The following is a 25,589-nucleotide window of genomic DNA, read 5'->3' on the forward strand; positions in this document are numbered from 1 at the left end:
GGCTGTGATGTGTCCTCTTTGTGTCTCCTCTTTAGTGCAGTGTTTAAGTGAGTCTCAGATGTTGTGAGTCTTTTGTGTAGTAATGGAACCAGGTACCATACTGTCGCTGAGTGTGTTTCTTTTATCTCTAGCGAACAGAAATCAGACTGTCACCGTGTTTTTTAATTGCCTGTCTATTACTATACCTTTCTGCTCACTGTGTGTCACCATTAGCATCATCAACCCTTTGTTTTTATATTTAACTTCCACATATTTCCGCCATTTTACAGTTTTAAAAAGTCACCTTTTTTATCGCCTGTTTTTTATTGTATATTATTTTCTCATTATGTTTTTAAACATTGCTGTAGACTGCAGAGCGTCGTACTAAGCTGCTGCCAGCCCATCCCCCTTTGGGGGGGGGGGGGGGGTCGGGGGAGAGGTGGGGGATCGAAACCCAATAAAGGAAAAAAAAACAACGGATTTTCCTCCTTTCGCATCTGCGACGTTCGCCATGACTGTCTAAGTGCAATATCGTGCTCTGCTTGTAAAGCTGTATTACAAGAGTGATGACTGTGAATATGTCGCTCTGCAGAAATTCCAGACTGTGAAGGGTTTGAAAACAGGCGTTGGTCCAATGACTGCTGTGGGTCTGGAGAAAATAATTCGGAAATTCTAAAAGGCAAGTTCTTTTGGTGTGCATCCTGGTAGAGGGAGGAAACGAATTTATTCGACATCAGTGGAAGCAGTGAACACAGCAATGCACGAGGAGTCGAGTGGTGGTCTGCACACGTGTAGTGCACGGAGAATTGCCCGAACATTGGACATACCCGTGCGCTAAATCCTACGAAATATCCTTCTCTGCTATCCATTCAAAATTACCCCTGTGCACGAGTTGCCTCCTGTTGACCTGCCAGCAACAGAGACCTTTGCTTTAGAATTTCTTGCTCGCATGAAAATAGACAGTGACTGGCCATGGAAGATTTTGTGGCCAGACGAAGCCGACTTCCGTCTGACAGGACATGTCAATACACAGAATTGTCGAATATGGGCGACGGAAACTCCACAAGCAAATCAACCAGCACCACTTCATTCTAAAAAGGTCACTGTATGGTGCGGGTTTACATCATTTATCACAGGATCATATTTTTTCGAAGAGACAGGTGGTTCCATAGTGTTACCTGTACCGTCACTAGTAAGTGATATGAGTATCTTTTTCTCAACCACGTTAGTCTAGCTCTCCAACAGCGGAGATTAGTGGGTGGGATCATTTTTGTGCAAGATGGTGCACCTCCGCACATTGCAAATCCAGTTAAGCAGCTGCTGAAGTGCCATTTCCGAAATGCTAGCATTATCAGCCGCCATTTCCCTACAGTCTGGCAGTCCCGATTACCTGATCTTAATCCGTGTCTTCTGGCTGTGGGGTTATCTGAAAGATGTTGTGTTCAGTGTTCCAGTTGCAAACTTAGCTGCACTGAAGGCACGCATTGAGCAAACATGCTGAACGTGACCCCGGGAACACTTCGATCAGTTGTGGAACGTGCTGTTTCTCGATTTCAACTTGTTGCAGAAAACGGTGGACAGCACGTTGAACATGTTTTGTGCCAGTCACACGGAAATTAATAATCCGATTTGATTTTTATTGATGTTTTTTCTGCAGTTTTTGGCCTCAGAACAATTAAAAACGGATGTGAGTGATGTTTTTTATGCTCTTTTTGGCCTCAGGAAAATCAAAAACCGATTTTTCCCATCAGATGTGATATGACCTTGTCTTACGCGTAGTGGGTGGGCTTACTTAACTAACGATATCACACTTGTACACCCATGCACATTGAATGATTCATTTGTCATTTGTAGTCGACCACTATTAAATTATGATTATCACATCCCCATCTATTGCTACATTTTGTAACTATTCATTTTTCTTCTGCCATACCTTTTCCCCTTTCTCCGATAATATTCCGTTGCAATTTGCTGTCAATAGTATAAACAGCATTCATGCATTCTGTCTGTAAACGTACACATGTATCGAGAACGGTAGATATATGATGATGACATATCTACAGGGAAGCCTGAGTTTTTCCTAGACGAACAACAACCATTTTGGCATAAAGGCTCAAAGCACAGTGCAACGGCAGTTGTAAGGGCTGCAGTTTAGCCTGTCATTGAACCTGCAGCAACGGAGGATTGGTGATCGATATGGATGCTAACCGCAGGCTAGCTTCAAGGACGTCCGGCAGTGTTTGGCAGGCGTCGGCTTGCGTCGCCATGGGAACGGCCCGCCTATGCAGGGGCAAGTGCGCCGGAGCGCAGACGTCGCTCTGTCCTGCCGACGGCAACGTTCAGCAGACTTCCGATTATGGCAGCGGAGGACACTTCATGGGTATTCGACTCCCTGGTGGGTTTCCTCCAAGGACCCATCTGGAACGCTCCCGTGCTCACGTTCATCGAGCAGAAATGCGCAAGTAAGTAACACTCTTGTCTTAAAACAAGTATCGAAAATTCTGTTACTCATCAGCTGAATAGGCATATACCCCAAGATCACTATTATAACGAGCCTGTAAGCCCTTTTCGGGAAACCTTCTTCTCTAACCTCCTTGAACTGAACTTATCTATTTCTGAACGTACAGAAATTTCAGTATCAGGGATATTCTAAAACTTAACAACCCTATAATTAATTTCTTTATTTCAAAGTTTGATCTATTTTGTAATATCTGATGTTTGTTTCTATGAAGTTTGATGATGAGTAGGTCCACAGCCTTCGTGAAATTTTTAAATGAAAACATTCCGCTTTAGGCTCTTAAAACATTATTCATTACGTTCACAATTTTCACACGTGGCCATTTTCAAGCATTGTGGGATGGTGGAACCGACGCAGCGGTATAAAGCTGTGACATGCTGTGTAACAACAGTTGCATGTGATGTTGTGAATTTATCTGCTCTTCCATACACCGCCCATTTACCATGACTATTAATTAAATTTAACCTTAAGTGTTTTTATCATTATTTCACCAGCTTTCTAACGTGTTTGGTATATGGAACAACAAATAAATTCACAACACCGCAGGCAACTGCTCTTAAATAGAATTACACAGCTTTATACTATTGAGCCGGCCGCAGTGGCCGAGCGGTTCTAGGCGCTTCAGTCTGGAGCCGCACGACCTTTACGGTCGCAGGTTCGAATCCTGCCTCGGGCATGGATGTCTGTGATGTCCTTAGGTTAGTTAGGTTTAAGTAGTTCTAAGTTCTAGGGGACTGATGACCTCAGATGTTAAGTCCCATAGTGCTCAGAGCCATTTGAACCATATACTACTGACTGGGTTACAACAACACAATGCTTGTAAATGACCACGTGTCGAATTGCAATCGCAATGAATGGTGTTTTAACAGCGTAAGGCGCAATGTTGTCATTTTAAAAGTGCGTCCCTACGTTTAAACAAAAGATTGGTTGATTATCTGGCAGATAACACAAACAATATTTTATTTATCCGCAGACACCTACCTCGGTTTCTAAGAAAATAGTCATAATTTAGTTAGTGACTAAGGAAGGAAAGAAGGCACAGAAAATGACATTGTTTAGAAAGCGTATCATTGTTTTGTGTATAAAGTGGGACTTCCATGTTAATGGGCAACCAGTAAACCCCAGATTCTTTAAAGAATGCAACTGCCTTGTATAAAACAGGTTCAAATGTCTGATTACAAATGAGTTAACGTAATAAGTATTTGACGTTAAGCACATAAGCGAGAAAAAGTTCAGAGCGGGCTTGCAACTTTGATCAAAGTTTGATGGTAGTGGCTAAGTGCTCTCACTATCAAACACTGCATAAAAACGGGATGGGTAACTTGCGCTCGTTTTCCAGAATTATCTAATTGTTCACGCATACCGGTGTTTGTAGCGTCATATCTCGTGAACTATGACTCGCACAATGACATAATGTTTCTGTCACATTCATTGATGTATGTGGATACTCTTTGAAAAATGTGTTGCGAGTAGAGTTAGTAGTAAAGGAGTAATGAATTAAAACGTCATGCCGTATGTTGAAGTTTTACTGCACGAACAAGGAAAATGTAGTAAGTGAGAAAGTTCTTTCCTTTCATGGCTTCATGGAGATGTCAGCCATAAAAAAGTTTCGTGGAGGTTTGCAGTTATGTATATAGTTTGTAGGAAGTCGCTAAGTGCTGTCATTCTCCAGCACTGGATGAATGTAGTCTGCGCGCCGTGGGTTACGATGCCTTAAGATGTAAACACAGTTTCTAACTATAATTCTTGTCGTACTGGTTAAACTTTTGACGTAAGATTATATTCCTTAATAAGTAGAGTATGACAGCATTTTAAATTTTTAAATTTAATCGCTGTATATGAAACAGTGAAAATCGAATTTTTGCTGCGCCTGAAAGCTATTGGATAGGCATCCGGAATCATAAACCACGAACAGGGTTCGCGATTTACTAATACAGATGGTAGATTATCATCTGATCACCCACTGTGAAAGGTTGAACGTTTTCGTACTACCCATATTAGAAAAAGTAATCAGTGTACCCTATTGTTACACCATCACTTTCGCAGTAAGAACCACTTCATCCGTGTATTCTGTGAAGATGGATAGGAAATGATCCATGATTTTTTTAAATTTCACACAGTTTGGAACTTAATCGTTTATTCCCTTTGGCTGTGTGAAACCAGTGCTTAGTTGATTCGTATGTCTGCACTTATTTATAAAATTTTTCTTTTCGACTTTTCGATGCAAAATATTCGTCTTCGCATTGTCCCGATACTCTTCCATCTTAAGAGGTCTCCTTCTGAACGGTCACCATCGCCAAACAGTTGATTATTACAATATTTTAAATGATAATTAATTGAAACCCTCAGCTGCCGACAGATGTTGTTGATATACCTCGATGGGGACAGCTGAAAATGTGTGTCCCGACCGGGACTCGAACCCAGGATGTCTTGCTTACATGGCAGACGCTCTTTCCATCTGAACCACCGAGGGGACAGAGAAATAGCGCGACCGCAGGGACTTATCCCTTGCACGCTTCCCGTGAGACCTATATTCCCAACTGTCCACAATTCTACGTATGTGTTGTACCTAATAGATATTTGCCCATCCACTCATTACTCGCGCACACAATATTTTAGATGAGAGCGTGTCCCTTGACTCACCAAACGTTCAGTGTTCCACAGAGGTTACTGTTTTCTATATTTTATTTGACAATATACATAACCAACAAACTAACTTTCTTGATGAGGCCTGGAGTCTTCATATCTTACAACAAACTTCCAAAATCTTGTAAGTCTCTCCAGGATGGTTGCACGACCAAGGCTGTTCAGTACAAAAGTCAGATTAAAAAACTTCAGTTATCCATATTTCGAATTTTATTTTATTTTGCTATCACTTTCGGCGTTCGATTACGCCATCTTCAGACTTCTTCACCGTCGCGTAGGAAGAAGCCCACCTCTTGTACAATGGAGAAAGGGGCCCAACATAGAGGCATTAGTATCAGTAGACTTTTTATAATAACGCGATCTGCGAGCGATGATCGAAGGTGTCGCGTTGTAATAGACAAGTTCACGGATTCCAGTGACTGCATACTGGCCCCATTTCGGTTGTGCAAGAGGTGGGATTCTTCTCACACCTCGGTCATGGAGCCTGAAGATGTCGTAATGTAACGACGAAACTCGCAGCAAAATTGGAATTACAGACTGTTGAATGTGTTTTTGATTTGACATTTTATAACTTCCAATACGGTCGAATGTGTTTTGCTTTATGGTTTCATAAACACTGTGTACCTGCAAGTACAGTTGATATTACCTACGCTTTGGAAGTCGTCGATGTAGAACTCTAAGAAATTTGGGAAACTATTATCAGTATAGTTTTTCGTTTAACTGTCCTGTCGTCATGGGTGTATTTATAAGTGTAGTCTGATGTCCTTAGTTAACGTTTGTTTAGGTGTTGCCGTCTAAGTGTATTTGTGTTTCTCCTGTTAGAGTATAAATTTAAAAATCTCAAAGAAGAAGTTATCTATTATGTTTAGGAAAAAGTCTTGTGGCGACTGAACGAGTCATAGCATAAAATATTCGAATGTTTCTACCACTGGAACAAGTAGCTGAAACTCTGTAATATTTTACGCTGTGACGCGCTCACACCTCAGACCCACAACACTTTCGAAACTGCCAACGATTGTGGAAAACTAACCCAGAAAAATACATTCCATTTGTTAAAAATATTTCTCCAAAAGTTTACTTTGGCTCTGAATATGAAGAAACAATTAGCATGCAACGATCCAGTCCCGCTTTCGCTCGAGAACCTACCACAAGATATTTATGCTTCCTCTGGTCACGAAAAGCGACCTGTCTTATTTACGAGCCAGATTTTTATTTTTAAATCGAAGAAATTTTCTTTTTATTCAGCTACATCTTTCTGGTTGCACAAGAATTCTCTTCTAAAGTCAAATACAGTCACAGCAAAGAGGACAAAATATGCTCTTTTTACTGAAAATAGTTTCTCACAATTAAAAAGCTGCCTGAAAAAATTCCTGTCGTTTCAGAAGTACATAAGCTTTCAAATATTAAAACAAACGTTTTATATTGAAATCGGCAGTAGTAAATATCTTTGCTTCAAAGATTATCATGTGTAAACAGTCGACAGAGTACCTTAGAACTAACAAGTAAAAGCTCTTGTTGCAGCGCAGGAATTCCAGGTTCCATCAAGATCCACAGCAAGTGCTATGACAGTTAGGCAGGAGGTGAGAAAACTTGGATTTCATGGTCGAGCGTCTGCTTGTAAGCCACACATCACGCCGGTAAATGCCCAACGACGCCTCGCTTAGTGCAAGGAGCGTAAACATTGGACGATTCAACAGTGGGAAAACGTTGATGGCGTGACGAATCGGGGTACACAATGTGCCCATCCGGCGGAAGGGTGTGGGTATGACATGCCCAGTGAACGTCATCTGCCAACGTGTGTAGTGCCAACAGTAAAATTAGGTGGCGGTGGTTTTGGTGTGATCGTGTTTTTCACGCAGTTGTTTTGCTGCACAGCACAGGGTTACATTGATGTTTTAAGAACCTTCTTGCTTTCCACTGTTGAAGAGCAATTCGGGGATGGCGACTGCCACTTTCAACACGATCGAGCACCTGCTCATAATGCACGGCCTGTGGCGGAGTGGCTACACGACAATAACACCCCTGTAATGGACTGGCCTGCACAGAGTCCTGATCTGAATCCTGTAGTACACTTTTGGGATGTTTTGGAACGCCGACTTCGTGCCAGGCCTCACCGACTGAGATAGATACCTATCCTCAGTGCAACGCTCCGTGAAGAGAGGGCTGCCATTCACCAAGAATCCTCCCAATACCTGATTGAACGTATGCCTGCGAGAGTGGAAGCTGTCATCAACGCTAAGGGTGAGCCAACACCATGCTGAATTCCAGCATTATCGATGGAGGGCGCCACGAACTTCAAAGTCATTTTCAGCCAGGTGTCCGGATATTTTTGATCATATGAGGGGCTTATTTCAATAGTGGTACAAGTACATTTTTGTGCATTCTGAGATACAGAGTCCTAAATTTAAATGAGCGCAGAAAAATCTGCAGTTGAGATACCTGAAATATTCGAGTATATGTATTGAAAGTATGTATATTGAAAGTATATGTACTTGAATATTTCTGGTATCTCAACTGCAGATTTTTCTGCACTCATTTAACTTTAGGACTCTGTATCTCAGAATGCACAAAAATGAACTTGTACTACTATTGAAATAAGCCCCTCATATGATCAAAAATATCCGGACACCTGGCTGAAACTTGTACCACTATTGAAATAAGCCCTTCATATAGTGCATGCCCTATTCCGAACAGTTTCCGAGACAGAACACTTTTAATGTGCATTTCTGTTTATTTTCTGTACTATTCATTGTCATTGCTTACAATACCCACAGTAATATGGAAGAAGCTGAGACGAACATTTTGATACAGGACGCTCGTGGTCTATCAAGGGGAAATTACCGGGCATCCACATCGCGCGAGATTTTCAATATTCTCACGATCTCTTGGCGCAAACTGTTAGTCCTAGACAAAAAATAAATAGTATCTTTTTTTGTAGCAAATTTAATTTAGTTTAATGGTGCACTGAGACACGTTTTCGTTGGAGGGTGCAGTTCTCGAGTTATTAAAGAAGAATTTACAAAAGTGATATTAAACGTGTTCTGTTTCGGAAACCATTCGGAACATCACGCCTCATGGCATGTACCTTACCTCCTGGCTCACCCTGTATAAGCACCGACACATAGGAGAAGGATGAGCGTGGCATCACGTCTTTCCGACGTGCATACTGTGAATGCGGAAACGTGAACTGTAACGACGTTATTACCAAATGCATCCAAACAGGACTAGCGTGCTGTTATTTTTTCTTGGCTGCGGTAGAACAAATAACAGTAGACAACAACTGGAGAATGAAGAATATGAATGAGGCAGTACGTCTGTCGAGAACTATGGTTGTAGAAAACTGCGCCGCTGCTTCGTGATAACGCACGTCCCCGATCGCAATGTCGAAACGCAGAAGTTTCGGCAGCTGATGATGTAGACGCTCGAACAACCGCCCTATAGTCCTGATCTCTCCCCAAGCGACTATAACGCCTTCGGTCCCTTAAAAAAAAGGCCTTGAAAGGTCGGAGATCCCTGTCAGACGAGGATGTGTAGCAGGCCGTTACGGACTTCTTCACAAGCAGGACACGGTATTTTTCCAAATGGGTATCTTCAACCTGGTGCACCGGTGGGATGATTGCCTCAACGCTCACGGCAATTTTTTCCTGATTAGCATACCGTTTCTTCACTGTATGGCCTGTGAACGGAAACCTTTTCATCACTCCTTATATAAGATTATTGATCTAACATACCGAATGTTAATACACTCGTTCCCCTAATTCTTTTGAACAGCGTATATGCAACATTTAGGTTATGGTCAAGTGAACAATATGCCTAGCCTCTCGTGCGCTAGTCACATGGTGCCTCTGAGATTTGGCATGTAGTTGAGTATAGACTTCGGGAACACGTCGTTCGCATATTCGTGTGGTAGTTGAGGGATCCACACCTTTTCATCACTCCTTATATAAGATTATTGATCTAACATACCGAATGTTAATACACTTGTTCCCCTAATTCTTTTGAACAGCGTATATGCAACATTTAGGTTATGGTCAAGTGAACAATATGCCTAGCCTCTCGTGCGCTAGTCACATGGTGCCTCTGAGATTTGGCATGCAGTTGAGTATAGCCTTCGGGAACACGTCGTTCGCATATTCGTGTGGTAGTTGAGGGATCCACACCTTTTCATCACTCCTTATATAAGATTATTGATCTAACATACCGAATGTTAATACACTTGTTCCCCTAATTCATTTGAACAGCGTATATGCAACATTTAGGTTATGGTCAAGTGAACAATATGCCTAGCCTCTCGTGCGCTAGTCACATGGTGCCTCTGAGATTTGGTATGCAGTTGAGTATAGCCTTCGGGAACACGTCGTTCGCATATTCGTGTGGTAGTTGAGGGACCCACACCGATTAGAACAGCAATATCCCTGAAAGATAACTTTCAGTGAGTTATCCACGCTTTGAAGCTGTGCAATTCCGACGCGTGCTGGCAGACTTTCGTCCTCCTTGCACGATACATACCACGAGCTTCTTACAAACAGCCAACATTCAAATACGATTTCTGGACGAGAAGTCCATTGCGAAATTTCAAAAATGGCTCTGAGCACTATGGGACTCAACTGCTGTGGTCATTAGTCCCCTAGAACTTAGAATTACTTAAACCTAACTAACCTAAGGACATCACACACGTCCATGCCCGAGGCAGGATTCGAACCTGCGACCGTAGCAGTCGCACTGCGAAATTTCCCTTACTACAAAATGAAGGAGGCATTAATCGTCCTTACTTGGTGCAGTTGTGCTGCTAATTCGAATATCCAAGCGTTTAGTACACGTCATCTCAATCTGACATTTCTTACAAGCCGCTTTCATAGTTTTGCAGTTTTAATGACCATCAGTGTATGTTGAAAAGTAGGCTATGGTTTTCGTGGAATAATGACATAGTTATGAGTTTGTACCTTCTGTTTAATATAAAAAACGATGTGCTAGAGAAAAAAACACACTTGGTAGTTTCAACAGACAACAGAGGTATATTGTGTTCAATTTAGTTGTCGTCCGTAGCCAAATATTGGCAGTAAATTTTACTTCGTGGTAGTAACATGCAGCAGTGACATGACGTGTGAATGTTACAAGTGTGGAAATGCCTAGTGCGTGAGTAATGGACGATGTTGCGAGTTGAAAACTGTTCCAGGAAAGAGGTAACGTCAATGCACGCTTGCCGCATCGATCTGCAGAAGTTCATACACTTTTCATAATACGCAGGCAGTTGTTTTCAGGTGTGTCACGTGTCATACGGATGTTACTGTTCCCTAGCGTGTACACAAAAAAGTGCGGCTTACTTGTCTCCGGCACGTTTCGAATTCTAGTGGCGAACCTTCCCCTTACAACACTCTGCCTGTGTTAGAGTAGGTGATTTCTAGCTATGCGATCCGAGGGATTCTGTCTCTGAAATGCCTGTCGGTAGTGTAATGTTTATACTGGGCAGCAGTAATTTCACCTCTGAGGGCGCTAAATTCATTAGCTTGCAAAACTTAAGGACAGAAGTAACTTACTTATGATTTACCATTGTCAAGTTTTATAGATCAGTGGTACTCGGACCGTATATACGAGGGAGGGCTGAAAAGTAATGCCTCCGAGTTCTCCATTCTATTCTCAATATCGGTTGAGGCATTACATGTCATGGATGTTACTCCGTCCACTGCCCCATTTCGCTGGTGGAAGTTGCAATCATGTAGCCCTATAGAGTTCCGAATTGTAGCGTGTAACACGGCGGTGTGTAATGTAATGTCGGTGCATGAGAAACAGCGTGCTGTAATCGAATTTTTAATAGTGGAAAACGTCCACACGTGTATCGCCTTCTCCTTCAGCAGGACAGTGCCTGGCCACACACGAGCGCTGCGACATGTGCAAGAATGCGACGCTTTGGGTTCTCTGTCATCGGTCATCCTCCATACAGTCCTGACTTGGCCCCATGCGATTTTCATGTTCCCAAAACTGAAAGAGGACTTCGCTTTGATACAAGAATCGTAGCCGCATTTGCGAATATGGTGAAACTCCAGTTGTGCAACGTACTGGTTGCCGCTGTTCACGAGCGGTCACTTGTTCCTTCACACATACATAGACATCTGAAGGACACTGCAGAGTTTATCGAAAGAACACAGACACTGTAATGTGGTAGTTCATGCTTAAAAAGGAGGTCGCTACTTCAGTCATATGTCTCTCTCAAGATTCACAGTATCTATGTGGGTACAGGATATAGACAAGACGGTGAAGTATGGAAGTTTGGGTCTGTCCGGGAGTGTGCTCGGATAGCCGAGGCGATTAAGGAGACTGCTCGCGTGAAGCAGGATATCCGGTTTCGACTCCCAGACCAGCACAAATTTTCTTCGCCATCAGTACTTTGTGGAGCTGGAGTTTCACCATATTCGCAAATGCGAATATGATTCCTGCATTCCATGCAGCTGACGATCGCATGACTACCTGTTCCTTCAGACACGTATGTATACCTGAAGGACATTGCAGAGTACATTGAAACAACACGGGTACTGCAATGTGGAACGTCACTTTGATTGTGATCAGGCGGTGCCAGCAAAGGTGACGTTGTGCCTCCGTCTACAAATTCAAACATTCTTCAGTGAACGTATCAATAAACTGGCCTCTCATTGGGAGAACTGTGTTCGCCGTCAGGGCGACTATGTTCAGAAATAATGGTTCAAATGGCTCTGAGCACCATGGGACTTAATTTCTAAGGTCATCAGTCCCCTAGAATCTAGAACTACTTAAACCTAACTAACCTAAGGTCATCACACACATCCATGCCCTAGGCATGATTCGAGCTTGCGACCGTAGCGATCGCGCGGTTCTAAACTGTAGTGCCTAGAACCGCTCGACCACCCCAGCCAGCGTTGAGAAATATAAATATGTAGACATGGAGAATAAAGAAGTAGAATGTTGATACAGTTTGTTTTATTTAACAGTCTTTAAGAGTGTTTCTAACACCGAAAATGCAGGACGCATGGCACCTGCTACCGATATATATATATATATATTTTTTGAACTGTATGTAAATATTTGTAATTTAAATGCTTTCTTTTAATAAGTAAGGGCGTTGCTTCACTGTATGTGTACATTTAGGTGGAAGTCTGTTGACGTTTCATTGTATTTATCTGTGTTTTACGCTGAAACCTATAAGCTCTGGGAAAAACCAAAGGAATTGTTATTTGCATCGACTAGCAACAATAATAGCAGTGCTTGTGTGTTGTAAAATCTTTGGGTAGGGGGTTGTTGCGCAGAGCGCGAGGTGAGAGGGGAGACGGGTTCCAGCGCTTGTAGTGTGCGGAAGTGTGGTGTTAACGCTCTCGCTGTAGAGAGTACCATTTTGGGCGGCATCATGTACGCGCGCCGGCCAGATGTCTAGTAGCCGGAGGAAGGACAGTGGACGGGCGGAAGAGGCTGTATTAATTACGATTTCCCGTTCCTATAGTTAGCCATGGCTCCACAACATACTACCGTCTTCAACAACAGCAGCAGTTCTAGCAACATAGTTTCGTCGTCGGTTCCGAGTTTCGTCGCACCCACGGCACTGAAGTAAGACTGTTCATTGGCAGAAAGTATTAACGGCTAACCTAGCAGCACAACTCAATGTGATTTGATTGATAAGATTTATTTAAATAATAATCAGTTAAATTCAGGGCGATTGTGTCCTCATTCCCCCCAGACGTTGTTACCAAGCAGGGTCCTTGTTCCCTTTTTTCCTTATATGCAAACCGAAGTTTAAGAATCTATCACTGGAAAAAATCCAACTCTAAAGAAAATGCACATATTAAGAGTGCGGAAGTTTCATTTATTTTACATATAGCTTGGAGCAGATGGCTGTTTGGCTTGGTGTGTATTATAGTATTTAATTCTGTTCAAGTCAGTAAAAAAATGTGCTTGCCTTTCTCTAAATTTCTTTGATGACGTTATGTTGAGGTCTCTGAAAGTCATTGTTCACGAAACGAAGTTCATTACTAACATAGAGTTTAAGAGGATATTTTCAAATCATTACTCGACTGCCTTTTTCAAAATTTACTGACAAACTTAACGTAAAAGTGACTTCTCAGTTTTGTTTATCATTACTTACTTACTTAAAATTAGTGCCAAAAAATGTGACAACCTTCAGTTGCCTCGTCAGTGTTTGATAATGAATGTTTTTCTTTCCCATCATCTTGTACAGGATTTTGGATGTAAATTTCCCAAGTGGGCTGGCGACCGTAATCATTTCCTTTTCGTTCATTAGTGTTATTTTTTTATTCATGATCAATGGTACCCCTTTTCTGTCCAGTGTTGTTGGTGAGTGAATGTACAAAATAACTTTATGTTTTCCAAATTGTACCCGTGTTTGGTTTAATTACTTTTTTTATTTTTAGTAGGCTTTTCTATCAGAAAGCCGGCCGGTGTGGCTGATCGGTTCTAGGCGCTCCAGTCTGGAGCCGCGCGACAGCTACGGTCGCAGGTTCGAATCCTGCCTCGGGCATGGATGTGTGTGATTTCCTTAGAGGTTTAAGTAGTTCTAAGTTCTAAGGGACTGATGACCTCAGAAGTTAAGTCACATAGTGATCAGAGCCATTTGAGCCATTTTTTTCTATCAGAAAGATCGGTTGTACACTTTCCCCCTACTTATCGGTATTATTTCTCCGGGAAAGATTGCCTTATTCAATTAGAAAAATTCCACGGTCATATTCTACACTCCTGGAAATGGAAAAAAGAACACATTGACACCGGTGTGTCAGACCCACCGTACTTGCTCCGGACACTGCGAGAGGGCTGTACAAGCAATGATCACACGCACGGCACAGCGGACACACCAGGAACCGCGGTGTTGGCCGTCGAATGGCGCTAGCTGCGCAGCATTTGTGAACCGCCGCCGTCAGTGTCAGCCAGTTTGCCGTGGCATACGGAGCTCCATCGTAGTCTTTAAGACTGGTAGCATGCCGCGACAGCGTGGACGTGAACCGTAAGTGCAGTTGACGGACTTTGAGCGAGGGCGTATAGTGGGCATGCGGGAGGTCGGGTGGACGTACCGCCGAATTGCTCAACACGTGGGGCGTGAGGTCTCCACAGTACATCGATGTTGTCGCCAGTGGTCGGCGGAAGGTGCACGTGCCCGTCGACCTGGGACCGGACCGCAGCGACGCACGGATGCACGCCAAGACCGTAGGATCCTACGCAGTGCCATAGGGGACCGCACCGCCACTTCCCAGCAAACTAGGGACACTTGCTCCTGGGGTATCGGCGAGGACCATTCGCAACCGTCTCCATGAAGCTGGGCTACGGTCCCGCACACCGTTAGGCCGTCTTCCGCTCACGCCCCAACATCGTGCAGCCCGCCTCCAGTGGTGTCGCGACAGGCGTGAATGGAGGGACGAATGGAGACGTGTCGTCTTCAGCGATGAGAGTCGCTTCTGCCTTGGTGCCAATGATGGTCGTATGCGTGTTTGGCGCCGTGCAGGTGAGCGCCACAATCAGGACTGCATACGACCGAGGCACACAGGGCCAACACCCGGCATCATTTTGTGGGGAGCGATCTCCTACACTGGCCGTACACCTCTGGTGATCGTCGAGGGGACACTGAATAGTGCACGGTACATCCAAACCGTCATCGAACCCATCGTTCTACCATTCCTAGACCGGCAAGGGAACTTGCTGTTCCAACAGGACAATGCACGTCCGCATGTATCCCGCGCCACCCAACGTGCTCTAGAAGGTGTAAGTCAACTACCCTGGCCAGCAAGATCTCCGGTTCTGTCCCCCATTGAGCATGTTTGGGACTGGATGAAGCGTCGTCTCACGCGGTGTGCAAGTCCAGCACGAACGCTGTTCCAACTGAGGCGCCAGGTGGAAATGGCATGGCAAGCCGTTCCACAGGACTACATCCAGCATCTCTACGATCGTCTCCATGGGAGAATAGCAGCCTGAATTGCTGCGAAAGGTGGATATACACTGTACTAGTGCCGACATTGTGCATGCTCTGTTGCCTGTGTCTATGTGTCTGTGGTTCTGTCAGTGTGATCATGTGATGTATCTGACCCCAGGAATGTGTCAATAAAGTTTCCCCTTCCTGAGACAATGAATTCACGGTGTTCTTATTTCAATTTCCAGGAGTGTATATTGCAAGCAGGATAGGGCGATTAGTAAGGGGGAGATTACAAGTTTTCACAAAAAAAAATTGGAGACATTGCTCTTCAGCACGTGCACGCAGGAAGAATTGCTAGGGAATTGTACAGAAAGTAAATGAAGGAAGTACGCAGTGAGATGAACAGTAATAACAGTTTTGTTCAAAGAGAATAATTTCAGGGAAGTCACCTCGGTCCTTGGTGGTAGAATAATACAGTGAAGCCACCGCGATCCATGATGGTCGGGGCATTACAAAAGGCGGAACATGGTTCTTAAGAGGATGCGTAAGCACCACGGACGTCATTGCACGATCTGCGGCGTGCTCCCTTGCTGGACAAAAGTTTAGTAAGGAGTTCTTGTGGTAGGCTGTTGCGTCCCTCCAACAGTACCGGCTGACAGCTGATGGATGGTCGTTGGTGGATGTGGCCGGTTTGCAACGCATCCCACATGTATTCGATGAAATTCAAGTCGGGGTACTGGCGGATCAGTCCATTCGCCGAATATCGTTCGGTGCAAAGACATCCTCCACCTGTGGAGACCGATCGGTCAGCATTGCCGTCCATTAAATGAGGTATGGGCCGAAAAGACGCAAATGTGGAAGGAGTACAAGGTCACAATAACGTTGACCGGTGCGTGTGCTGTGTTAAAAAATTTGGAGGTCACTTACGACTATGCAGCATTGTACTTCCTCACAGCAGGAGCCCGAGCAGTTACAGAATTACGACGTAATCTGGAAAACGGGTCACTGGAAGATGGTTCGAGATATCGGGCGCCCTATTTGCCATGCGTCTTTTAAGGGGCCCGCAAAGGCCTATCTTTTCAATGTTAAAATAACACTTATTAAAGGCGAGGGTAATCCCAAAAGTAAGGTCTATTTTTTATGAATACATGGACCTGTTTATTTCTACAATGGTTTACATCAGTTTAAAGCTTGAACATTTAGCTATTTTTCGACATAATCACCATTTCTGTGGATTCATTTTTGTAGACGCTGTGGCAGTTTTTCTATGCCCATGTCATACCAGCTCTCCGCCATGCTGTTCAGAAAGTTATGAACCTCTTCTTTCACCTTGTCGTCGGAGCTCAATCGCTGGGACCACGATTAACGATGACAGGTACTGTGAGACTCTGATAAAACTCAAACGGGAAATTCAGAAGCGGAGAAGAGGAATGTTGAGCAAGGGCGTACACATTGTCCATGATAACGCTCGCCCACACATCGCTCGGCAAACCGTTGCTCTTCTGCAACAGTTTCAGTGGAACATAATCATCCACCCACCCTATAGTCCTGACTATCACCTGTTCCCTAGGTTAAAAGAACATCTGACTGGAAAGCGATTCAGCTCCGACGACGAGGTGAAAGAAGAGGTTCATAACTTTCTGAACAGCATGGCGGCGAGCTGGTATGACGTGGGCGTACAAAAACTGGCAAAGTGTCTACAAAAATGCATCGACAGAAATGGTTAGTATGTCGAAAAATAGCTAATTGTTCAAGCTGTAAACTGATGTAAACCATTGTAGAAATAAACAGATCTATGTACTTATAAAAAATAGAAGACCTTACTTTTGGGATTACCCTCGTGTATGTTTACTCAGAAAGTATGTGAGTTACGAAGCTGAAATTTTTACAGGTTATTTATTGGAGTATTGGCTACAACTTAATACACGGATTTTAAAAAAATTGAATTCAGTTCATAGAGAGTAATGAAAATTCACTACCTTTTTGTGCAATTTTTACTTTGTAAATTCAACAATATACAGGTTTTTGGAAAAAAGGCTGTGTTATGTTACGAAGAAGTGACTATAACATTTCCTGAAAATGTGAAGCAAATGGGTTTCGTACATCCTCAGAAAAGTTGTATGAAAAAATAAAACTTTTGGGAATCGGGAGACAAAGTTTCGATTACCTTTTTAGTGCATTCCGGGTCCATAGGATGGGTTATCTTCTTCTTCTGCAAACTCCTCCTCCAGCTTCCGTTTTGTCCTCCGCCTACTTATTCTGGCTTGTATTTTTAGGCTGTTTACAGCCCAGTAAGCAGCCCGAAGACGTTCCTTGTCTAGAGCAAGCATCTTTCGTACCAGGTTGAAATCTATTTTCATTCCCATATTTTGAAATACTTTGCACCTTGCTACGTTGCCATCATTGAAAGTATCAACAGCATCACACACACCGAAGTGAAGTGTTTCTACTCCAACAAATACAATCTTGGGGTTTTGAGCTTTTCTATGAACACACTTTTTCAACAGTTCAGAAGCTGATACGTCTCTGAAAATAAGTTTTTTCATCTCCATTACAGCATCAGCCGTACTATTATGAGTGTACACTTCACCAGTTAGCAATACTTGTTTGTACTTACACCAGCTTGTTCTCTTTTGGGACACAAATAATGATGGAGGCTTTCATCGGTTGAAAAAGCAGAGTCCAAACATTCTTAATTTCATCGACACTTTGCATGTTTTCCCTAACAGCCATTCCATAACATTTCCGTGGTTTGTCAACTACGGTATCATTAACCGTCACTTCCCATCCAAACCTTTACCATCATTGAGTTTTTGTTTTTTGTACGAAGCTTTCAGTATCCGAAGTCTTCATTCCATTCATTTCTGTACGTGTCCAGTACACACAAACTGCTGCACTTCAACATCATCATCATAGGGCTTCAGTTCTTGATGGTGGTGGTGGTAGTTAGTGTTTAACGTCCCGTCGACAACGAGACGGAGCACAAGCTCAGGTTAGGGAAGGATTGGGAAGGAAATCGGCCGTGCCCTTTCAAAGGAACCATCCCTGCATTTGCCTGAAACGATTTAGGGAAATCACGGAAAACCTAAATCAGGATGGCCGGAGACGGGATTGAACCGTCGTCCTCCTGAATGCGAGTCCAGTGTGCTGACCACTGCGCCACCTCGCTCGGTTTCAGTTCTTGAATACGTTTGAAACTTTTAGAATCACCGTCACAGAGGTAATTCACATATCGCACTTTATCACACGCAACAGAGCGTTGAATATTACTAGTAACACGAGCCTCTTCCATTCCTGCACTACTGCCGCTATAATTAGCTGTGTAATTATTTTCATGTTGTAAGGGGTTCACCACCCTGCTGGAACAAAAAGTAATCTCGATGTATTGCTCACTTGCTAGAACGACAATTCACAGGCGCTGCCTGAGACATGAAATATCTTTGCCCCTGTTAAAAGAGAGCTGCAATAGAGTCGTAGGTTAGAGCAGTCTCTGCCGCAGTTGCAGTCGCTCGCTGCTGCAGTGTAGCCGGCCGGAGTGGCCGTGCGGTTCTAGGCGCTACAGTCTGGAACCGAGCGACCGCTACGGTCGCAGGTTGGAATCCTGCCTCGGGCATGGATGTGTGTGATGTCCTTAGGTTTAGTTAGGTTTAAGTAGTTCTAAGTTCTAGGCGACTGATGACCTCAGAAGTTAAGTCGCATAGTGCTCAGAGCCATTTGCTACAGTGTAGTTGTAGTCTGTCGCTGGTACAGCGCAGTTTATAGTTAGTAGTTTTTAAAGTCACAGTCCAGAGCAAGTTATAAAATTTTATTATATGGAACTGAATAATGATTGTGATCAGTCGCAGAGCTAAATGATACCATGGAATGAGAGTATTATGAACAAATGAATAATTGTTGATATAAAGAAAAATCAACAGTGTAATTAAGTCAACCATCTATTGTAAGGTAAATTTATTATTTTTACTCGCATGCGCGTTGTTAAGTCACTTCTCTGAAATGTTAATATAAATTTCTTTCAATCTCTTCTTTTGTCAGCAGCATTTGACCCAGATTTGTAATATATTGAGTTTTCCCGTGCAATGGATTGTAGGTCTTTATCAATAACGTAAAAAAATTCAGAATATAATTTTTACCAGTCAAATATAAAAGTATAATTTCCCTTTCAGTCTTTACCAGCCCCGATCCAGTCATTTATATACACTACTGGCCATTAAAATTGCTACACCACGAAAATGTCGTGCTACAGACGCGAAATTTAACCGACAGGAAGAAGGTGCTGTGATATGCAAGTGATTAGCTTTTCAGAGCATTCACGCATGGTTGACGCCGGAGGCGACACCTACAACGTGCTGACATGAGGAAAGTTTTCAACCGATTTCTCATACACAAACAGCAGTTGACCGGCATTACCTGGTGAAACGCTGTTGTGATGCCTCGCGTAAGGAGCACGAGAAGGAGAAGTGCGTACCATCACGTTTCCGACTTTGATAAGGGTCGGATTACAGCCTATCACGATTGCGGTTTAACGTATCGCCACATTGCGCTTGCGATGGTCGAGATCCAATGACTGTTAGCAGAATATGGAATCGGTGGGTTCAGGAGGGTAATACGGAACGACGTGCTGGATCCCAACGGCCTCATATCACTAGCAGTCGAGACGACAGGCATCTTATCCGCATGGCTGTAACGGATCGTGCAGCCACGTCTCGATCCCTGAGTCAACAGATGGGGAGTTCGCAAGGCGACAACCATCTGCACAAACAGTTCGACGACGTTTGCAGCAGCATGGACTATCAGCTCGGAGACAATGACTGTGGTTAACCTTGACGGTTCACCACAGACAGGAGCGCCTGCAATGGTGTACTCAACGACGAACCTGAGTGCACGAATGCCAAAACGTCATTTTTTCGGATGAATCCAGGTTCTGTTTACAGCATCAGGATGGTCGCATCCGTGTTTGGTGACATCGTGATGAACGCACATTGGTAGCGTGTATTCGTCATCGCCATCCTGGCGTATCACCCAGCGTGATGGTATGGGGTGCCACTGGTTACATGTCTCGGTCACCTCTTGTTCGCATTGACGGCACTTTGAACAGTGGACGTTACATTTCAAATGTGTTACGAGCCGTGGCTCTACCCTGCATTCGATCCCTGCGAAACCCTACATTTCAGCAGGATAACGCACGACCGCATGTTGTAGATCCTGTACGGGCCTTTCTGGATACAGAAAATGTTCGACTGCTGTCCTGGCCAACACATTCTCCAGATATCTCACCAATTGAAAACGTCTGGTCAATGGTGGCCGCCGAGCAACTGGCTCGTCACAATACGCCAGTCACTACTCTTGATGAACTGTGGTATCGTATTGAAGCTGCACGGGCAGCTATACTTGTACACGCTATCCAAGCTCTGTTTGACTCAATGTCCAGGCGTATCAAGGCCGTTATTACGGCCAGAGTTAGTTGTTCTGGATATTGATTTCTCAGGATCTATCCACCCAAATTGCGTGAAAATGTAATGACATGTCAGTTCTAGTATAATATATTTGTCCAATGAATACCCGTTTATCATCTGCGTGTCTTCTTGGTGTAGCAATTTTAATGTCTAGTAGTGTAAATTAAAATATTCCAGATATTTTATCAGTTCATAGTTGTGTTCTTTAGTAATCAGACGACCAGCTGTGCAACTGTGTCACTACGTAAAGTCAGTTTTTCTCGTAGTTCAGATCTCAGACAAATGTTATCCAATATTAATAGATAGGCCGGCATTGCACTGAGCTGTGCCGTTTACAAGCAGATTTATAGACAGCTTTATCCGGCGACACCATCACGAGGGAAGAATTTTTCAGTTTATTATGCTTCCAGTCTTTCCTTCCCATAGCGTTCGCAAGGGAGATTTTCAAGTTGTATTCTAGGACCCCTAAAGTTAAGCGACAGAAATAAAACCAATACAGTAAAAGTAACGAGCACAATTTAAATTAATGTACCCCATATGAAAGAAATATATCTTGAACGAATCCACTTTAATGAATGAAATGTGATTCCTTTACAGTTTAGACTATATAATCAGAACGACTAGTACGCCTGGTTTTGCAAGCTCGCATGTTTTATACAAATACTTCCACAGAAGCGAATGTTTGGCCGTACTAACATGATGAACGTCAGCTTCAAGTTTTGTGACAACATGACAACTCATCTTTTGCACGCCCATGGCGAAATCACATAAATCCAGTTTGGCGGACCTGTTTATCTGCCGTAAGCCAGCAGCTGTATAGCTTGTTCAACGGAATGTTATGAAGGGAAATCTCCTGCTGCGCTGACATTTGCAGCTCACCTTACGATCTGACCACCTGCTGTGATGCAAATAACGCAGGGAAGTAAAAACGTTTCACGAAGGCGCGTTACAACTACGTTCATGTTCATACCTGGTACTTATTTGTATCAAAATACATGAAATGAAATTAAATTAATGGCACAGCTTAAGGTCAAGCAGTTCACTGAGCAAAGGTTAGCCCAGTCCCATTTAGTGTCAGCTCGTGTAATTGGCAAGAACGCTGTCAAGCGTCACGAAAACTGCCGAGTTCTGTGGACCAATTCTGAACAGTACTGATTTGCATCAACTTTAATAAGCATTATTGAAGGGAAAACTTGTTCATCTTTGGGAAATAGTGCACTGATGTTCGTTCCTTTTCGGGAACCGTTCGCCTTTACTCGTTTTCCATTTCTTTTTTATTTAATTGTGTGCTATACTGATTTCAGGTAAATTTCAAGAAAAACTAGCAATTACGCCCAAGTATTACTTCTGTATGATAAATTTATTTACTACCTTTTGTAGATAGTTTGTTTGGTCCGATTTCTTCAGTTGGATGTGTTCTCAGAAAGCTTCACTTTAATCTGTTGATGTGACAAGCCAATAACCTAGCCCAAGACAGACTGAACAGAAGTAAGAATTGCGGAATCTGTTTAAGACCAAGTATAGACAAACCCAAGCGCCATTCACTTTCAGGAAATTCGCAGTCGTATAAGAACAAGTCTTCGTTTTCAGTTAGTTTACAGAAAATCGTACATATTTATGTGGCCATTACTAGCATGAAATAACTGAAGTGAACTATAATCTGTCAGACCAACATTAACAGTTTCCTTTTGCGGTTTGCGGGTATGCAAATTAACTACGCCGCAAAGTGTCATACTGTGTGGAAAGTGAAGGCTTTTTTTTTTTAATTTACGGCTTCCAACACAGGAGCTGAGAAACTGCATAAATATTCTGGAAGATCATCGAAACTTAAAGAGTGAAAAGGAAGAAGACTTTATCTTCAAATCTTGATGACATGTCACACGTCGTTGCTCCGAAGATCTTTGTAATCGAAAAAGATAACCAATTTTTGATCAATGAGCTGTTTGAAAAGCCCTCCCCCCCCCCTCCCCCCCTCCAAGATACATGCATGGAATCAGTCATTAGTTACTTGAGAAAGAGAACTGCTGAGTGATCACAGGCAACACGTAAAAGACGGAATAAAATAAATATAAAAATCAACGAATCATAAATTACTTGTTAATGTAGTTAAAAGATAAATTTTACACACAAATGTACTTGAGAATAAAATTAAAAAAAACGCTATTGGTTCAATGCTGATAATTTTATGTATGTTTTGATCTTTTAACTTACCACAGAAAAGGGCAGGAAAAAGTTATCCTTGAAACTCGTGCCAATTGGCTTTTCTGTTAAGTCATTAGTTTCTGTAACAATGGTATAGCAGACGATCTCTTTTAGAGGTGTGTGTGTGTGCGTGTGTGTGTATTTTAATTGAAAATAATTCGGGAAAAGGGCTCTTGCATTTACATTTCAGACAGAAGATACATGAAATGATTATACTGATAAATTTCAAAGTAACTGTGAATTACTTTTTTCGAAGAACCATATCATGGAGTATCTTTCTGTGCTCCAAGGAATCCATCGTGCAAGGCTAATGGCGAAAACCAATTATGTATTGAAAAAATTAAGTTTCTTGATGACGTTGTACTATGACCACAACAACAGACTGCAAAATTTCTGTTTGTATTTTCGTTAACGCTGCATATGACCAAACATAGCCCTGTCCAGCTCATAAGCCAAAGCTCCACATTTGAATTTCAGAAATTGTTGAGAACTCCATATGTATATCAGCTTGTCAACAGTAATATCCTGTGAGTGGTTTAACAAAAACTGAAATGTCATTTATGGTTCATGTCCCTTGTTCTGTCGCCCTAATCTACTGAATAAAAAATTAAAACAGTTTCTATATTGATCGGGAAGCAGTACCAACAGACAAAGATACATACGGATTCAAGGAGATACACAGGGATTCAAGAAGGAATTGGCTAAATCTAAAAAATTATGACTAATGGTGAAGAAGTAATATATAGGGTGGTCAATTGATAGTGACCGGGCCAAATATCTTACGAAATAATCATCAAACGAAAAATCTACAAAGAACGAAACTCGTCTAGCTTGAAGGGGGAAACCAGATGGCGCTATGGTTGTCCCGCTAGATGGCGCTGCCATAGCTCAAACGGATATCAACTGTGTCTTTTTTAAAATAGGAACCCCCATTTTATGACATTCGTGTAGTACTTAAAGAAATATGAATGTTTTAGTTGCACCACTTTTTTCGCTTTGTGATAGATGGCGCTGTAATAGTCACAAACGTATATGTACGTGGTATCACGTAACATTCCGCCAGTGCGGACGGTATTTGCTTCGTGATACATTATACGTGTTAAAATGGACCGTTTAGCAATTGCGGCAAAGGTCGACATCGTGTTGATGTATGGCTATTGTGATCACAATGCCCAACGGGCGTGTGCTATGTATGCTGCTCGGTATCCTGGACGACATCATCCAAGTGTCCGGACCGTTCGCCGGATAGTTACGTTATTTAAGGAAACAGGAAGTGTTCAGCCGCATGTGAAACGTCAACCACGACCTGCAACAAATGATGATGCCCAAGTAGGTGTTTCTAGCTGACGTCACGGCTAGTCCGCACATCAGTAGCAGACAAATTGCGCGAGAATCGGCAATCTCAAAAGTGTCGGTGTTGAGAATGCTACATCAACATCGATTGCACCCGTACCATATTTCTATGCGCCAGGAATTGCATGGCGACGACTTTGAACGTCGTGTTCAGTTTTGCCACTGGGCACAAGATAAATTAAGGGACGATGACAGATTTTTTGCAGGCGTTCAATGTTGCGACGAAGCGTCATTCACCAACAGCGGTAACGTAAACCGGCATAGTATGCACTATTGCGCAGCGGAAAATCCACGATGGCTGCGACAAGTAGAACATCAGCGACCTTGTGGGGTTCATGTATGGTGCGGCATTGTGGGGGGAAGGATAATTGGCCCCCATTTTATCGATGGCAATCTAAATGGTGCAATGTATGCTGATTTCCTACGTAATGTTCTACCGATGTTACTACAAGATGTTTCACTGCGTGACAGAATGGCGATCTACTTCCAACATGATGGATGTCCGGCACATAGCTCACGTGCGGTTGAAGCGGTGTTGAATAGAATATTTCATGACAGGTGGATTGGTCGTCGAAGCACCATACCATGGCCCGCAGGTTCACGGAATCTGACGTGCCCGGATTTCTTTCTGTGGGGAAAGTTGAGGGATATTTGCTATCGTGATCCATCAACAACGCCTGACAACATGCGTCAGCGCATTGTCAATGCATGTGCGAACATTACGGAAGGCGAAATACTCGCTGTTGCGAGGAATTTCGTTACACGTATTGCCAAATGCATTGAGGTTGACGGATATAATTTTGAGCATTTATTGCATTAAAGTGGTATTTACAGGCAGACACGCTGTAACAGCATGCGTTCTCAGAAATGATAAGTCCACAAAGGTACATGTATCACATTGGAACAACCGAAACAAATTGTTGCAATGTACCTACGTTCTGTATTTTAATTTAAAAAACCTAACTGTTACCAACTGTTCGTCTAAAATTATGAGCCATATGGTTGTGACTATTACAGCGCCATCTATCACAAAGCGAACAAGTGGCCCAACTAAAACATTCATATTTCCTTACGTACTACATGAATATGTAATGAAAAATGGGGGTTCCTATTTAACAAAAAAACGCTGTTGATATCCGTTTGATTTATGGCAGCGTCATGTAGCGAGCCCAACCTATCACCATCTGGTTTCCCCCTTCAAGCGAGACAAGTTTCGATCTTTGTAGTTTCTTCGTTTGACGTTTATTTCATGAGATATTTGGCCCGGTAACGATCATTGGACCACCCTGTATACTTCAGGTTGTGCCTGAACATCCTCATAACGCATGCGGGCAGAAAAAAGACACTTAATCGAAAAATGTGTTTGTTTAAAAGAAATTGTTATTTTCTCGTCATGTTTGAGTGACACACTTAGTAAAAAGTAGGTTTATAGATTGTGCCATTGAAGTTAATGGAGCAATACGATACTAATAATGAAGTTGAAAGTAATAAACTTTTTCACAAAAAAAGTACTTCTGAAAAATATATTTCGAGATAAAAAGTAAATACGATTCTT

The 25,589-nt window shown here is 42.8% G+C and overlaps 1 protein-coding gene across 1 annotated transcript in view; it reads left to right on the top strand.

The window, feature by feature from the left end:
* The first annotated feature begins 2,291 nt into the window (after positions 1-2,291).
* LOC126267524 (cilia- and flagella-associated protein 36) overlaps positions 2,292-25,589 on the top strand; it is a 96,064-nt gene continuing 72,766 nt past the window's right edge. The window contains exon 1 of the mRNA XM_049972827.1: positions 2,292-2,441. Coding sequence (XP_049828784.1) covers positions 2,336-2,441 — 106 coding nt within the window. The 5' untranslated portion in view covers positions 2,292-2,335. The remainder of the gene's footprint in view (positions 2,442-25,589) is intronic.

The sequence above is a fragment of the Schistocerca gregaria genome, chromosome 4 (genome assembly GCF_023897955.1).
Source record: "Schistocerca gregaria isolate iqSchGreg1 chromosome 4, iqSchGreg1.2, whole genome shotgun sequence".
Lineage (NCBI taxonomy): Eukaryota > Metazoa > Arthropoda > Insecta > Orthoptera > Acrididae > Schistocerca > Schistocerca gregaria.